The 13,842-nt window shown below is 41.2% G+C and overlaps 1 protein-coding gene across 3 annotated transcripts in view; it reads right to left on the bottom strand.

Moving 5' to 3' along the window:
* PDE7A (phosphodiesterase 7A) overlaps positions 1–13,842 on the bottom strand; it is a 106,823-nt gene that overhangs the window by 44,291 nt on the left and 48,690 nt on the right. For 2 of the 3 annotated variants that reach the window (XM_070382324.1, XM_070382323.1), the window contains exon 2: positions 644–704. In XM_070382324.1, coding sequence (XP_070238425.1) covers positions 644–704 — 61 coding nt within the window. Of the gene's footprint in view, positions 1–643; positions 705–11,649; positions 11,826–13,842 lie in introns of those variants that run through there. The other variant, XM_005892949.3, reaches the window with a different exon arrangement.

Genomic DNA, 13,842 nt, shown 5'->3' with positions numbered 1-13,842 from the left:
AATCATCAGGATGCATCTTAAAAATTGTGTACTGGTAACAGAGTCTCAGTTATAAAGCTAGAGATTTCTTAATTACCCATAACTCTTAAGATGCCCCTCTTTTTCATATCACATTAATTTTGGTTTCTAGATTCAACTTCAAAGTTACAGACATTTATGCTGCAACAGTGATGAAAAGCTTCCTAATGAAAAATATCTCAGTCCTGAATAACAATAGATAACAAAATTAACTTATACTAGTGCAAACTTGATTTTTTGATTTGTGGTGCTAGAGAAGACTCTTGAGAGTCCTTTGGACAGAAAGGACATCAAACCAGTCAATCCTAAAGGAAATCAATCCTGAATTAATATTTACTGGAAGGACTGATGCTGAACCTGAGGCTCCAATACTCTGGCCACCTTATGCAAAGAGCCGACTCACTGGAAAAGACCCTGATGCTGGGAAAGACTGAAGGCAGGAGAAGTGGGTGGGCGACAGAGGATGAGAGGGTTGGATAGCGTCACTGACTCAATGCACATGAATTTGAGAAACTCCAGGAGACAGTGAAGGACAGGGAAGCCTGCCATGCTGCAGTTCATAGGGTCGCAGAGTTGGACACAACTTAGCCACTGGATAACAAAATGCAAAATAAAGAATTCTTACCTAGCATACGAATGTACAGTGCAGTCTGATCCGAGCTGTCATAGGAGATAGCTCCACGCCTCTAGAAGAAAAAACACACATATTTTAATGCAGACAATTTAGTATGTGATATCGAGTTCAACATATATGTATTTGTTATTTTCTGTGATGCACTGTGCAAGAGAAGTTGGGATACACAAAATGAAATTAAATATGGCATTTGCCAGTCCTGCTGACACCTTTGTCTCAGACTTTCAGCGTCCAGAACGTCTCAATAAATTCTGACCTTGCCTCCCCACTCTTGAGTTTCTGTTGTTTAAGCCACCCCTCAGTGGCATATGTTAGAGTAGTCCAAGCAGACTAACAAATGTAGGTAAACCAGGGTAGGTAGTTTCAATCCTCTGTGTTCAGGCCAAAAGTGGACGAAGAGTTTCATTTTTCAAGGTATATATTTTCTTTTTGGTATGTTCCCAATTTTGGCCCACTGTTTACAGTGTCTATTGCATATCTATTCATTGGATTTCATTCTCATGTTAGTAAGACATGAAAGCCACTCAGTCGTGTCTGACTTTTTGCAATCCCATGGACTATACAGTCCGTGGAATTTTCCAGGCCAGGATACTGGAGTGGGTAGCTTTTCCCTTCTCCAGGGGATTTTCCCAACCCAGGGATGGAAACCAGGTCTCCTGCATTGCAGGTGGATTCTTTTCCAGCTGAGCCAAAAGCGAAGCCCAAGAATACTGGAGTGGGTAGCCTATCCCTTCTCTAGCAGATCTTCCCAATCCAGGAATCAAACTGGGGTCTGCCGCATTGCAGGTGGATTCTTTACCAACTGAGCTATCAGGGAAGCCCATTAGTAAGATATACTCACAAGTAATATGTTTCAAAAATCTCTCAGTGAAGTATTCGCTTATCTTAATGCTTATTTTGTGTAAGTGTATATCTGACTTGCATTTGTTGGGTACCGAATACATGTTCCTGGAATGCGAAGTCAAGTGAGCCTTAGGAAGCATCACTACGAACAAAGCTTGGAGGTGATGGAATTCCAGTTGAGCTATTTCAAATCCTAAAAGATGATGCCGTGAAAGTGCTGCACTCAATATGCCAGCACATTTGGAAAACTCAGCAGTGGCCACAGGACTGGAAAAGGTCAATTTTCATTCCAATCTCAAAGAAAGGCAATGCCAAAGAATGCTCAAACTACCACACAATTGCACTCATCTCACACACTAGTAGAGTAATGCTCAAAATTCTCCAAGCCAGGCTTCAACAGTACGTGAACCATGAACTTCCAGATGTTCCAGTTGGTTTTAGAAAAGGCAGAGGAACCAGAGATCAAATTGCCAACATCCACTGGATCATCGAAAAAGCAAGAGAGTTCCAGAAAAACATCTACTTCTGCTTTACTGACTATGCCAATGCCTTTGACTGTGTGGACCACAACAAACTCTGGAAAATTCTGAAAGAGATGGGAATACCAGAACACCTGACCTGCCTCTTGAGAAATTTGTACGCAGGTCAGAAAGCAACAGTTAGAACTGGACATGGAACAACAGACTGGTCCCAAATAGGGAAAGGAGTATATCAAGGCTGTATACTGTCACCCTGCTTATTTAACTTATATGCAGAGTACATCATGAGAAACGCTGGGCTGGGTGAAGCACAAGCTGGAATCAAGACTGCCGGGAGAAAGATCAATAACCTCAGATATGCAGATGACACCACCCTTATGGCAGAAAGAGAAGAACTAAAGAGCCTCTTGATGAAACTGAAAGAGGAGAGTGAAAAAGCTGGCTTAAAACTCAACATTCAGAAAACTAAGATAATGACATCTGGTCCCATCACTTCTCGGCAAATAGATGGGGAGATAGTGGAAACAGTGGCTGACTTTATTTTGGGGGGCTCCAAAATCACTGCAGATGGTGACTGCAGCCATGAAATTAAAAGACGCTTGCTCCTTGGAAGGAAGTTATGACCAACCTAGACAGCATACTAAAAAGCAGAGACATTACTTTGCCAACAAAGGTCCGTCTAGTCAAAGCTATGGTTTTTCCAGTAGTCATGTATGGGTTTGAGAGTTGGACTATAAGGAAAGGTGAGCACTAAAGAATTGATGCTTTTGAACTGTGGTGTTGGAGAAGACTCTTGAGGGTCCCTTAGACTGCAAGGAGATCCAACCAGTCCATCCTAAAGGAAATCAGTCCTGAATATTCACTGGAAGGATTGATGCTGAAGCTTAAACTCCAATACTCTGGCCACCAGATGCAAAGAACTGACTAATTTCAAAAGACCCTGATGCTGGGAAAGATTGAAGGCGGGAGGAGAAGGGAACAACAGAGGATGAGATGGCTGGATGGCATCACTGACTCAATGGACGTGAGTTTGGGTGGACTCCAGGAGTTGGCAGTGGATAGGGAGGCCTGGTGAGCTGCAGTCCATGGGGTGGCAAAGAGTCAGTCATGACTGAGTGACTGAACTGAACTGAAATACATGTTCAACTTTATTTTCCATTAAAAAAAATACGGCATTTGCTCTTGAAATCTATAGTTGTGACACAGACAAATACAATGTGATTAAGCATTACCATCAAAGTGGATAGGCAGATGGAAATTTAATGTCAAGAGATCATACAAGCCCACCTGAGGACAGAGCTTCTGCAGAGGTAGCCAGAACTGACAGAGAGACATGGTTCAATGACCTCACTATTCTCTTCAATTAAACAAGAATGAATAAGAAAATGAGAATCATCAGACATCATCCCTTTAGCTAGAGATCAATGAAACAATATGAAAAACCAAATGGCCCAGAAGCTAGCAAGACATAAGAGAATTTAAAAAGTTAATGAGTGTACTCAAAGAAATCTGAGAAGACGCTGCATCTATTACACCAAAAAAATGGAGTGCCATTGAAAGAGCACAGATTTAAAAATACATTTTGAGCTTAAAAATAAACCGATATAAAAAGCAACATTATTCCTAACAGCCCCCGAGTGGAAACAATCCAAATATCCACCAACTGATGAACGTATAAACAAACTGTGGTACAGCCATACAATATATCATTCGGTGTTACTCAGCTACAGAAATGACTAAAGTTCTGATGCATGCTACATCACAGATGAACCTTGAAAACAATGTCGAGTGAAAGGAGCTCGTCATGAGGGACCGCAGAGCCTATGGCTGCATTTACGTGAAATATCCCAAATAGGCAAATCCACAGAATTAGAAATAGACTGGTGGCTGCCAAGAGTTGGGAGCGGTGATGGGAAATGGAAGTGAATGCTAATGGGTACAGAGCTTCAATCTGCAATGATGAGAACGTTCTCAAAGTAACCATGCTATGCTATACTAAGTCACTTCAGTCGTGTCCGACTCTGTGCGACGCCATAGACAGCAGCCCACCAGGCTCCCCCACCCCTGGGATTCTCCAGGCAAGAATACTGGAGTGGGCTGCCATTTCCTTCTCCAATGCATGAAAGTGAAAAGTGAAAGTGAAGTCACTCAGTCGTGTCCAACTCCTAGCGACCCCATGGACTGCAGCCTACCAGGCTCCTCCGTCCATGGGATTTTCCAGGCAAGAGTACTGGAGTGGGGTGCCAACCATGGTAATGACTAAACAACTCTGTGAATACACTGAAAATCATGGAAATGGGAATTGTATACTTTAAAGGGGTAAATTGGATGGTATGTGAATTATACATCAATAAAGTTATTATAAAAACAGCCAGTATTGCAAATATTTTAAATATAATTACAAAAAGGAAAAAAAAACAAACCTTTGTAAGCGCTAAAACACCCTCAGCAAGTTCTGCCAACTCCACTTCCACGCCGTCTCCCTTCCTCAAGCTCCTTGTTCTGTCTCAGACAACAGCATTTCTCACCTGGGCTCCTTGATGGGCAGCTGCCTGGCTTTCCTGCTACATCCCTCGACCTTCAGACCCTTCACACACAAGAAGCAAGAGTGAACTTGCTTCCAGCTACTGCTCAAAGTCCTCTAATGGCCCCCAAATACTTGGAATGGAGTCCACAGATCAAGCTCTCCATGACCTGCCAACCCCTCAGTTCTACCACAACTCTCTCTTTACCAGAGAGACCCAGCCACCCTGGCCTGCCTGCATCCCCCCAAGCACACCAAACACACAGCTGTGCTACGTGCTGTTCTGTACAGGACCACGGCAGCACCATTTCCTTCCTCTCTCTCAGGTTCCAGATGAAACATCATCTCTTCAGAGAGCCATCCCCATCCCCATCTACCAAACCTATGGTCACCTGAGAGAAACTCACTACTCCTGAAGGTAGAGGTCCTCCTAACCTTCACCCGCCGTGCAGCACTTGGAAGTGAATGAACCTATTCTCGTTTACTTGTTCCAAAACAAAAGCACCACAAGAGCTAGAATCCTGTCTGACTTATTCACCGCTGTCTCCTTGGCCTCTAAAACTACTATTATTTAGTAGAGGCTAAATAAATACCTGGTAAATCGATGACTTAGTGCATTTATTGTAAATAAGTTAGTGAATAATTTTTTACAGATTAAGTTGATGAATAAATTTGATGAGCAAATTGATGAATAACAACTGAGATGAAGACAAATTAAACATCTAGAAGATAAAAGTAACCAAGCCTCCTACTAGAATCTAATCTCTGCGGGGGCAGGGACTTGTATCCCCGGATATAGAATAAACCCCAACATTTAGAATAGTGCCTAGCACACTGAAAGAAATCAATAATATTAGCTGAATAAACAGGCAAGCAAATTCTTAATAGAGAATCTAGAATCAAATCCAATAATGTCCAGTAATTTTATTTATGCTAAAGGATTTAAAAATCTGTGGGGAAAATATTAATTATCTAATTTGCTATTTGGAAAAACATAAAGCTGTATTATTTCCTTTCTATCTACTCCAAAATAAATTACAGATGGAACAAAAATGTTAATGTAAAAAAAAAAGCATGAAAGTATTAGAGGAAAACATGACTGTATTTTAAAAAAATTTGAAATAACAAGGACCTATAATGAATCACTTTGCTGTACATCTGAAATAAACACAACACTGTAAATAACTATACGTCAATAAAATTTTTTTTAGTTTAAATAATGACATTAAAAAAAATCTTAAATAGGGAAGACCTAGTTGTTCTATAAAGTCCAGAAGTCATGAAAAATAAATCAATTTGGCCACAAAAAGTTAAATTATGCATGGCAAAATATATCATAAATAGGCAAAAGACAAACCCCAAATCACGAAAATTAAGTTGAAGAGTTATGACAAAGGGCTAATTTTTCCCTGCTAATCTAAAAATAAAAGGGGAAAAAAAAAGGCCCACAAATCAGTTAGCAAATAATGAATAACAGTGTATAAACACAGGTAGGACATAAATATACTACTCAAGGAAGAGAAATAATAAACACAAGAAAAGATGCTTGACTTCAATAATGAAAGAAATACATGTTAAGGAAATGAGATGGTATTTTTACATATTAGATTAATGATATTCTGTCCTCACTAAACTGGCATGAAATTTACAGCTCTTTAACATATACCTAAAAATCTCAAGGAAAAATAACCATGCTTTTTACTATTATTATAAAGAAATTTTATTGCATTTAAAACCCTCATGGATTTAGCAAGCAACGTATTTGTCACTCAGCAGTGTCCGACTTCTTGCGACCCCATAGACACACCGGGCTCCTCTGTCCACGGGATACTCCAGGCAAGAATAGTGGAGTGGGATTGTCATCCCTACTCCAAGAGATCTTCTCAACCCAGGTATCGAACCCAGCTCTCCTGCATTGCAGGCAGATTCTTTACCATCTGATCCAAGGAAACAGCTCCCCAAATCATTGTTTTTATCCCCTTAATGCATGCGTGCTCAGTTGCTTCAGCTGTGTCCGACTTTTCTCCACCCCATGGACTGTAGCCTGCCAGGTTCCTCTGTCCACAGAATTCTCCAGGCAATACTGGCATGGGTTGCCATGCCCTTCTCCGGGGGATGTTCCCAACCCAGGGATCAAACCAGCGTCTCTTATGACTCCTGCATTGGCAGGTGGGTTCTTTACCACTAGCGCCACTGGGAAGCCCTACTATTTAAGAGAAAAACATCAATTAAAGTCATGTATGATTTAATGAAGATGTAAACAAACAAGCAAAAACCTCCAACAGTTCATGAAATATAAAAGGAACACAAGTTATAAGCAAAAATAAAATTTTAATTTTCGACACTGGCTGCCTCCAAGGAGGCTGAAGGACACAAAGGTAGGAGGAGAAACTACCAATGAATATCTTTTGAATTTTGTAGCCTGTGGGCTTCTCAGGTGACTCAGTGGTAAAGAATTCACCTGCCAATGCAGGAGATCCGGGTTTGATTCCTGGTTGGGAAGACCTCCGACCTCCTGGAGAAGGAAATGGCAACCCAACTCGTGTTCTTGCCTGGGAAATCCCCTGGACAAAGGAGCCTGGCAGGCTACAGTTCATGGGGTCTCAAAGAGATATGACTGAGCATGTTTGCACATAATTATTATATATTCACAGAATAAATCAAATAAAAAATACAGTAAGAATCTACTACAAAGAAACCTACAAAGAAGTGGAAGATCTCAAATTCTAAGGGACTAAATCATACAGAACACATCCCTGGCAGCATCACGCTTAATAAAGTTAAAGTGTCTTCCACCAACAGAAGACCCTAAGCCTCCTGCAGTGTCTCATCATAAACTACTTATTCGGGAGCAAACAGTCACTGTAGTCACTTGGTATTAAAAGGTACAACTCACAGCTGCTGTTCACATCCCCACCCCAAGATATTTAGCTTATCAGATTTCAAGCCTCCCCTTAATACCACCATAAGAGAGGAAAATCTAGTAGTACGAAGAGCACATAGGTGGAAATAAGTATTCCTACCGGCCAAATCAGATTCATGAAACCACAGGTATGATTGTGTAACAGCCTGTCATGGTCAGTACCTATCAACCCACTTGTATCCAATAAAACTTGAGTAAACAGCTTGTTAAAACAAATTGTAACCTGTTATCTCTAACAGTCCTCTTCAGGAAACCCAGTTGCCTTTTTTTTTTTTTTAAGTGTAGGGAGGGGTATTTACTAAAAGAGCCACTAATTAGAGAGGTAAAATCTCATCACTCTAAGGACTTTGAAAGACTAATACCAGCTGTTAAAACAGTGTAAGCAAAAAACTGACTTGTTTAGTGGCTAAGTCGTGTCCAACTCTTTTGTGTCCCCATGGACTGTAGGCCACCAGGCTCCTCTGTCTAGGGGATTTCCCAGGCAAGCATACTGGAGTGGGTTGCTATTTCCTTCTTCAGAAAAACTGGGTAATGAACATAATCTAGATTATAACTATGACATACTAAACTTATTTTAAGGTATTCACTTTAGACTTATTTATAGAGGCACCAGTTTAGATATTAAAACGGTAGAGTCTTAGTTAATCATTTCTAAAACTTGGCAAAAAGGGTAGAACTTAATTTTAAATATATTTTAACAAATTACTTAAGGATGTCCAAAGTATTCATTTAATTTGATTTATTACTAATTTAAGTAAGTCTGGTCTGTAAATACTTAAAATTCTACCCTAAATCACAAGACATAACTCTTATGAAATAAATCTAAATGAGACAAAAGGAAATTTTTTTAAGAATGGACTTAAAAATGTGAACCATCAATGAATACATTCTGACTGACAATTTACTCATTTACTTGCCTCACAAATGAAGCTTAAAATGAATATCAAATTTGTTTCACTAAGCAATCCAGGAACTCCTTTTGGAAAAATGCACTATAAATTATTAATTATAAAAATGTGATTTCCATGTTAAGTGTTATTTTAAAAAATAATTATAGGAACCTCCTGGCCATCCAGTGGTTAAGACTCCCAGCTTTCACTGCAGGGGGCATGGCTTTGATCTCTGGGGCGGGGCGGGGGTGGGAGGAACTAAGATCCCACCCCACACGCCACGCAACAAGGTCAAAATAAATAAATAAAAATAAATAATAAAAAAAAGACCTACATTTACTGAAGGCCCAATTAAAAAAATTATAATTATGTGTGCTTTATACACCCAGACTGCTGCTCAGGCTTAACATATACCTTTTTAAAAGATTATCATTTTACAAGCCATATAGTTGTAAAATTCTATTTTTAATAAAGATAGTAAAACAAATTGAACCAAAATCCCAAGTCACGCTGTCAGTCATAAAACACTGTGAGCTATCATCCACATTCCCACTCACCTCACCAGTGAATGGAAATAACTGAGACGCTCCTACTCGTGACTTTTCTAATTTAGCCATCCTGGGAACAGCTTGTAAAGCAAACTAGTATAGGTCAAAACACGGGCGCGGCCGAGCTAATCAGAAACTGACAGCAGCAGCACAAACAAGTTAAACAGTAAGGTTCCAAAGAATCTACAGCCACAAAAGCAGGAGTTCTGAGTGCCCGACTAAGACACTTGCCTTGAATCAGGGTGAACTGCTCTTCCATAAAAGATCTGACTTAGAAGGTAGATGATAAAAGGCGTAAAAGTTGTTCCCAATATTGGTTAAGGTGTAACTTTTAAAGACAGACATGTTGTGTTGTGTGCTTTTTTTTGGCGGGGGGGTGGGGAGGAGGGGAATGCTGCGAGCCTTGTGGGACCTTAGTTCCCTGACCAGGGATTGAACCCAGGGCCCCAGCAGTGACAGTGAGAAGTCCTAACCACTGAACTTCCAGCGAATTCCCAAGGACAATGTGTTTTAAAGGGACTTCCCAGGTGGCTCAGTGGTAGAGAATTGGCCTGACAATGCAGGAGACGTGTGTTCGATCCCTGAGTTGGGAAGATCCCCTGGAGAAAGGAATGGCAACCCACCCCAGTATTCTTGCCTGGAGAATCCCATGGACAGAAGAGCCTGGTGGGCTACAGTTCATGAGGTTGCAAAGAGCTGGACACAACTGAGGGGCTGAGCACAAGCACGAAAGATTATTTTAAGTGCTATGGTTTTTATCTTGTTCAACTTTCCCACTCAAGTAACCTATTGTGCAAAAGCGTGTGTATTTCCCTTTCGTGGTAAAGTAATGATACATTAACTCTTTGCTGCGCTCCTACTCTGTGCCAGTAAACGCTCCAGGTGCCTTCAGACAAAATCTCTCTTTACTGAACAAGACCTCTAGAGGTAGGTTTTATACGCTCCGTCATTAGACGCTCTGTCACAGGGCCTAAACAGAGTAGCATTGAATACATTTCTGGGTCACATTATAAAAAATGGTAACACAGTACAAAAGATGAAGAAGCCCAAAGTTCTGAAAGCTTTCTCTGATGCAGTAAAGTGAGCTTTTTCAGAGTGTTTTCATCTTACATCTGGATGGGAAGAGCCGACTCATTAGAAAAGACCCTGATGATGGGAAAGACTGAGGAAAGGAGAATCGGGTGACAGACGATGAGACGAGATGGTTGGATGGCATCACTGACTCAATGGACATGAATCTGAGCAAACTCTGGGGGCTGGTGAAGGACAGGGAAGCCTGGCGTGCTGAGTTCCATGGCGTTGCATTGCAAAGAGTTGGACACAACTTAGCGACCAAACAATAGCAATTTATCTTACATAAGCCAGAAAAGCGTTCCTATCTGAGTGCCTATCCAAGACTTGCATCCATCCATTGAACACTAGCCTCCAGTTCTTCTTCGCTATATACCTTTAAAAGTCACACATTGAAAATAACAGCAGTCTGTTGCTTAAAAACTTTAAAAAATTTTTGATTGTTATAACAAAGTAAAAAGTGTCTAAAAAAATCTACAATTCAACTAATCCATTAACTTGACCTTCATTCAGTAACTTGGCAAGCTAATCCTCTAAAAACAATGAGTAAATTGGTGTCTGTGTGACAAAATTAATTTACAAAAGACAAAGATTAAAAAAAATCGAGCCTATTGTTTTTCTTTGAGATTTCTTCAATCATGTTCAGTAAGGAAATACGACTGCTTCAAGAAAGACACAACTATGCCTAAAACAGTATGCTTAAACGTGAAAACACTACCTTATCCGGATCAAAACCTCGCTTGAAAAAGACGTTTAACTTTACAGAAGTTTTTGTGTTGCTTACTAGCAAATGGTATTGGTCTTAAACATTTTAAGTTTATGTTCACACTTTTCAGTTTTCTTAATAAAGGAAGAAAAAAAGCTGCATGGTGGGTTAAAGATATAATCATTTTTACACAAGTACAGACAGAAGAATTTTACATAGTACAATCTTAAGTATTTCCTACTTTACACTCTCAATCAGATACCAAATGAGTAGCAGTCTATCAAGCATTTCTTAAGCCTGGTCTTTGGAATCCAAATTAAAGATCAACAGATACATAATACAATAATCTTACTTTTTTCACTATAATTAAGGCATATATTTCAGTAGCAACAAGACCTTAAGTGAGAACGGGCTAGAAAGTGGTATTTAGTTTTTTTAAAAAGTTTACAATTGCTTAGAAATCCCCAGTAATTATACTTCGTATTTATAAGTTACATAAATTTGGTAACTCCAGAAGAGAATGTTTAAAATATGTACACCAAAAGCCCAAACTGTTCAATAATTTCATAACCTTAGAAGCTGAACTTAAGCATAAAAACTCGATTTTTAATGGCAATGAAGACCTCAGTCTGTTTGTCAGCCCAGTGGCACTCTAGTTTTTGGATAACTTCATCTTGATCACCCTGGCACAGTAAATAGATATGACATTAACTAGTTAAAAAAAAAAAAAAAAAAGACTTCTTTAAAGGCATGATCCTGAGCAAAGTTACTTCGATACCAAGAAATGATCTGTAAAAAGCCCTTCAGGAGGAATAGGTGGGAGAAAAATGAAAATGACAGATAGTAACATGGTAATAACATGACAATGACAGCTGACAGGTAAAACCGCAGAGCTCTTGTAAGCAGAAACAAAAACTGGAGCAAAAGGAGAAGGAACTCCACTAACCAGTCCATTCCTACCAATGTATAAACGAAAGATTCATGTCACCATCCTAAAAATAAAGATGGCCTACCTTAGAGGCGACCCACTTGATGAGAACCAAGGCCAGACACCAGATCAGTGTAATTCCCATTGGGTCTAGCAAAAGTCCTGCTGCATAACCTCCCTCCGCGCCCAGCGAGCAAAGAGCAAGGGAGACTCGTCAGACCTGACAATAACCAGCTGTCCCGAAGCAGAAGAGAGGGGAATGCCCGCCCTGAACCTCACACAGCTGCCTTCAAACAAGGGTCACGTGACTCTGAGAACGCGCTGCCAGCCGGCCTTCCTACCGGCGCGTGGTTACTGCCAGCGCCCAGGGCTGGGGTGGGAGAGTCAGTGACCGGGGAAGAGGAGGGGAAAAACCTTCGTGACGGCAGATCTAACAGTCCCACACAATGTAGGCAAACGAGGTCTCTGGCGGCCCCAAGCTCGTCCACAGCCGACCTAACAGTCCCACACAATATAGGCTAACGAGGTCTCTGGCTGGCCCCAAGCTCGTCCACAACCTTAACATCGGCACTTCTTTCAAATAACTTTCCCCCAAATGTCTGGCAGCACTAAAAAGTGCTCATTTCTTCCATAAAGACCAGCTCCACAGGTAGAATTGTCCTGGTGTTTAAAAACATTAACGCATTTTATTCTACATTTTCAACTTTTAGTATTGAATGTGTCCAACTTTTTCTTTCCTTTGGAGCTAGGATTACTTTATGAACGTTAGGGGTTTTGATAGACAATGTTGTGCTATATAAACATTATAATTCATGCATTCTGGATTTATTGACAAAGGCCAGCCTATCTAGGTGTTTTCAAGCAATTATAAGTACATTACTTCCAAGCCCTAGCTGTGACCCAGTGTCTATGATAATACCTGTGCTCCACGTCTCACTCTTCCCTCAGCTGTGAGTTGGGGGCTCAGTGACAGCAAAGTGGGCCTCTGTCCATCTCTGTGATCTCTCACAGCAGCCAGCATGACAGGAAAAGCCTTTCATGAAACTTTCATGCAAGTAGTTCTTAAGCAGCAATCAGGGACCAGGCCCTTGGTGAGATGCAGGGGTATTCAAGTGGAAACAGACACTGGCTCCTGCCCTCCTGAGGCTTTCAGTTTAATCAGAATCTACACGAATCAAAGACTGTAAATAAGCACAACGCTGCAACTGAAACAAGTGCAGTGGGGCTGAGGCGGGAATTGCCAACGATGCTTGGGTCTGACATGGTTAGGAAGTGAGGAGCTTCTTCCCAGGGGCCCTGAAATATCCCCGAGCTGAACTGAAGGGGCAAGAACGCGAAGAGGACGGGAAGATGATCTGTGTGGACGTGACAATGCATGACAAAACCAAGCAGAAGATTCGGGAAGAAGAGTAGATGAGGCTGGAAAGCAGGTCATGGGATGGCCAGAGGGGAGATTCTTTTGTCTTCATCCTAAAAGCTAATCCCAACCTGCTGGACACTTCGGAGGTTTTGGTCAAGTGCAACTCGGTGGGATAAGGCTAGGTGGGCACTCAGGAGACCACAGCAGAGGGGATCACAGCTCTGGCTGGGGCCGGGGAAGGGGAGAGAGGTAGACAGGCTGGGAAACACTCAAGACAGGACTGCTTCAGGGACCACGGCTCACAGTGAGACAGAGTCATCTGCCTGGTGATGGGACCCACATGATGGTTCTAAAATATCTGAAAATAGCCCCAGTAGTTCAAATACCAGTGCTGTTTTCATTATCCAATCCTCAATACAAAGAGGGCATTAAAAAAAAAAAAAATTAATTCTCAACCTGTTAAAACAAGGCATAAATTCAAATTACAGGTCCAAATCAAAATTTTTCTAAATTTAAGCTATACATGAAACACGGCCATGTATTTCTCACTACACCTTATATATATCTCTTCTTTCTTCTGAACAAGCTGTGATGCTAATCCTTGCACACACGGAGACAACTTTTTTAGTCTGTCATGAAACTAGGTGCGACATGAGACTGTCAGGGTCTCAGGTTACTCTTTGGGCAGTAAGGTTCCAGCCAGCAAATTCAAAGGATGCCCAGGACAAGGACAGAGCAGCTGAGTGGAGTCAGCCCTGTTCCCAGGAGAACTGCTGGTAGTCATCATTCATTACCTGCTGGGCTGGCCTGGGCAGCATACACCAAATGAGCCTGCTACCTCCATGCTCAGCCCGGAAACACTTCTTATCCTCACATTGCCCTGCCAATCAGCTGCTCAAAAAGCTGAGTTCTAAGAAG

Source organism: Bos mutus, chromosome 14 (assembly GCF_027580195.1).
Source record: "Bos mutus isolate GX-2022 chromosome 14, NWIPB_WYAK_1.1, whole genome shotgun sequence".
NCBI classification, from domain to species: domain Eukaryota; kingdom Metazoa; phylum Chordata; class Mammalia; order Artiodactyla; family Bovidae; genus Bos; species Bos mutus.
The sequence above is the reverse complement of the archived record's forward strand: the minus strand, read 5'-3'. Positions and strand labels throughout refer to the sequence as shown.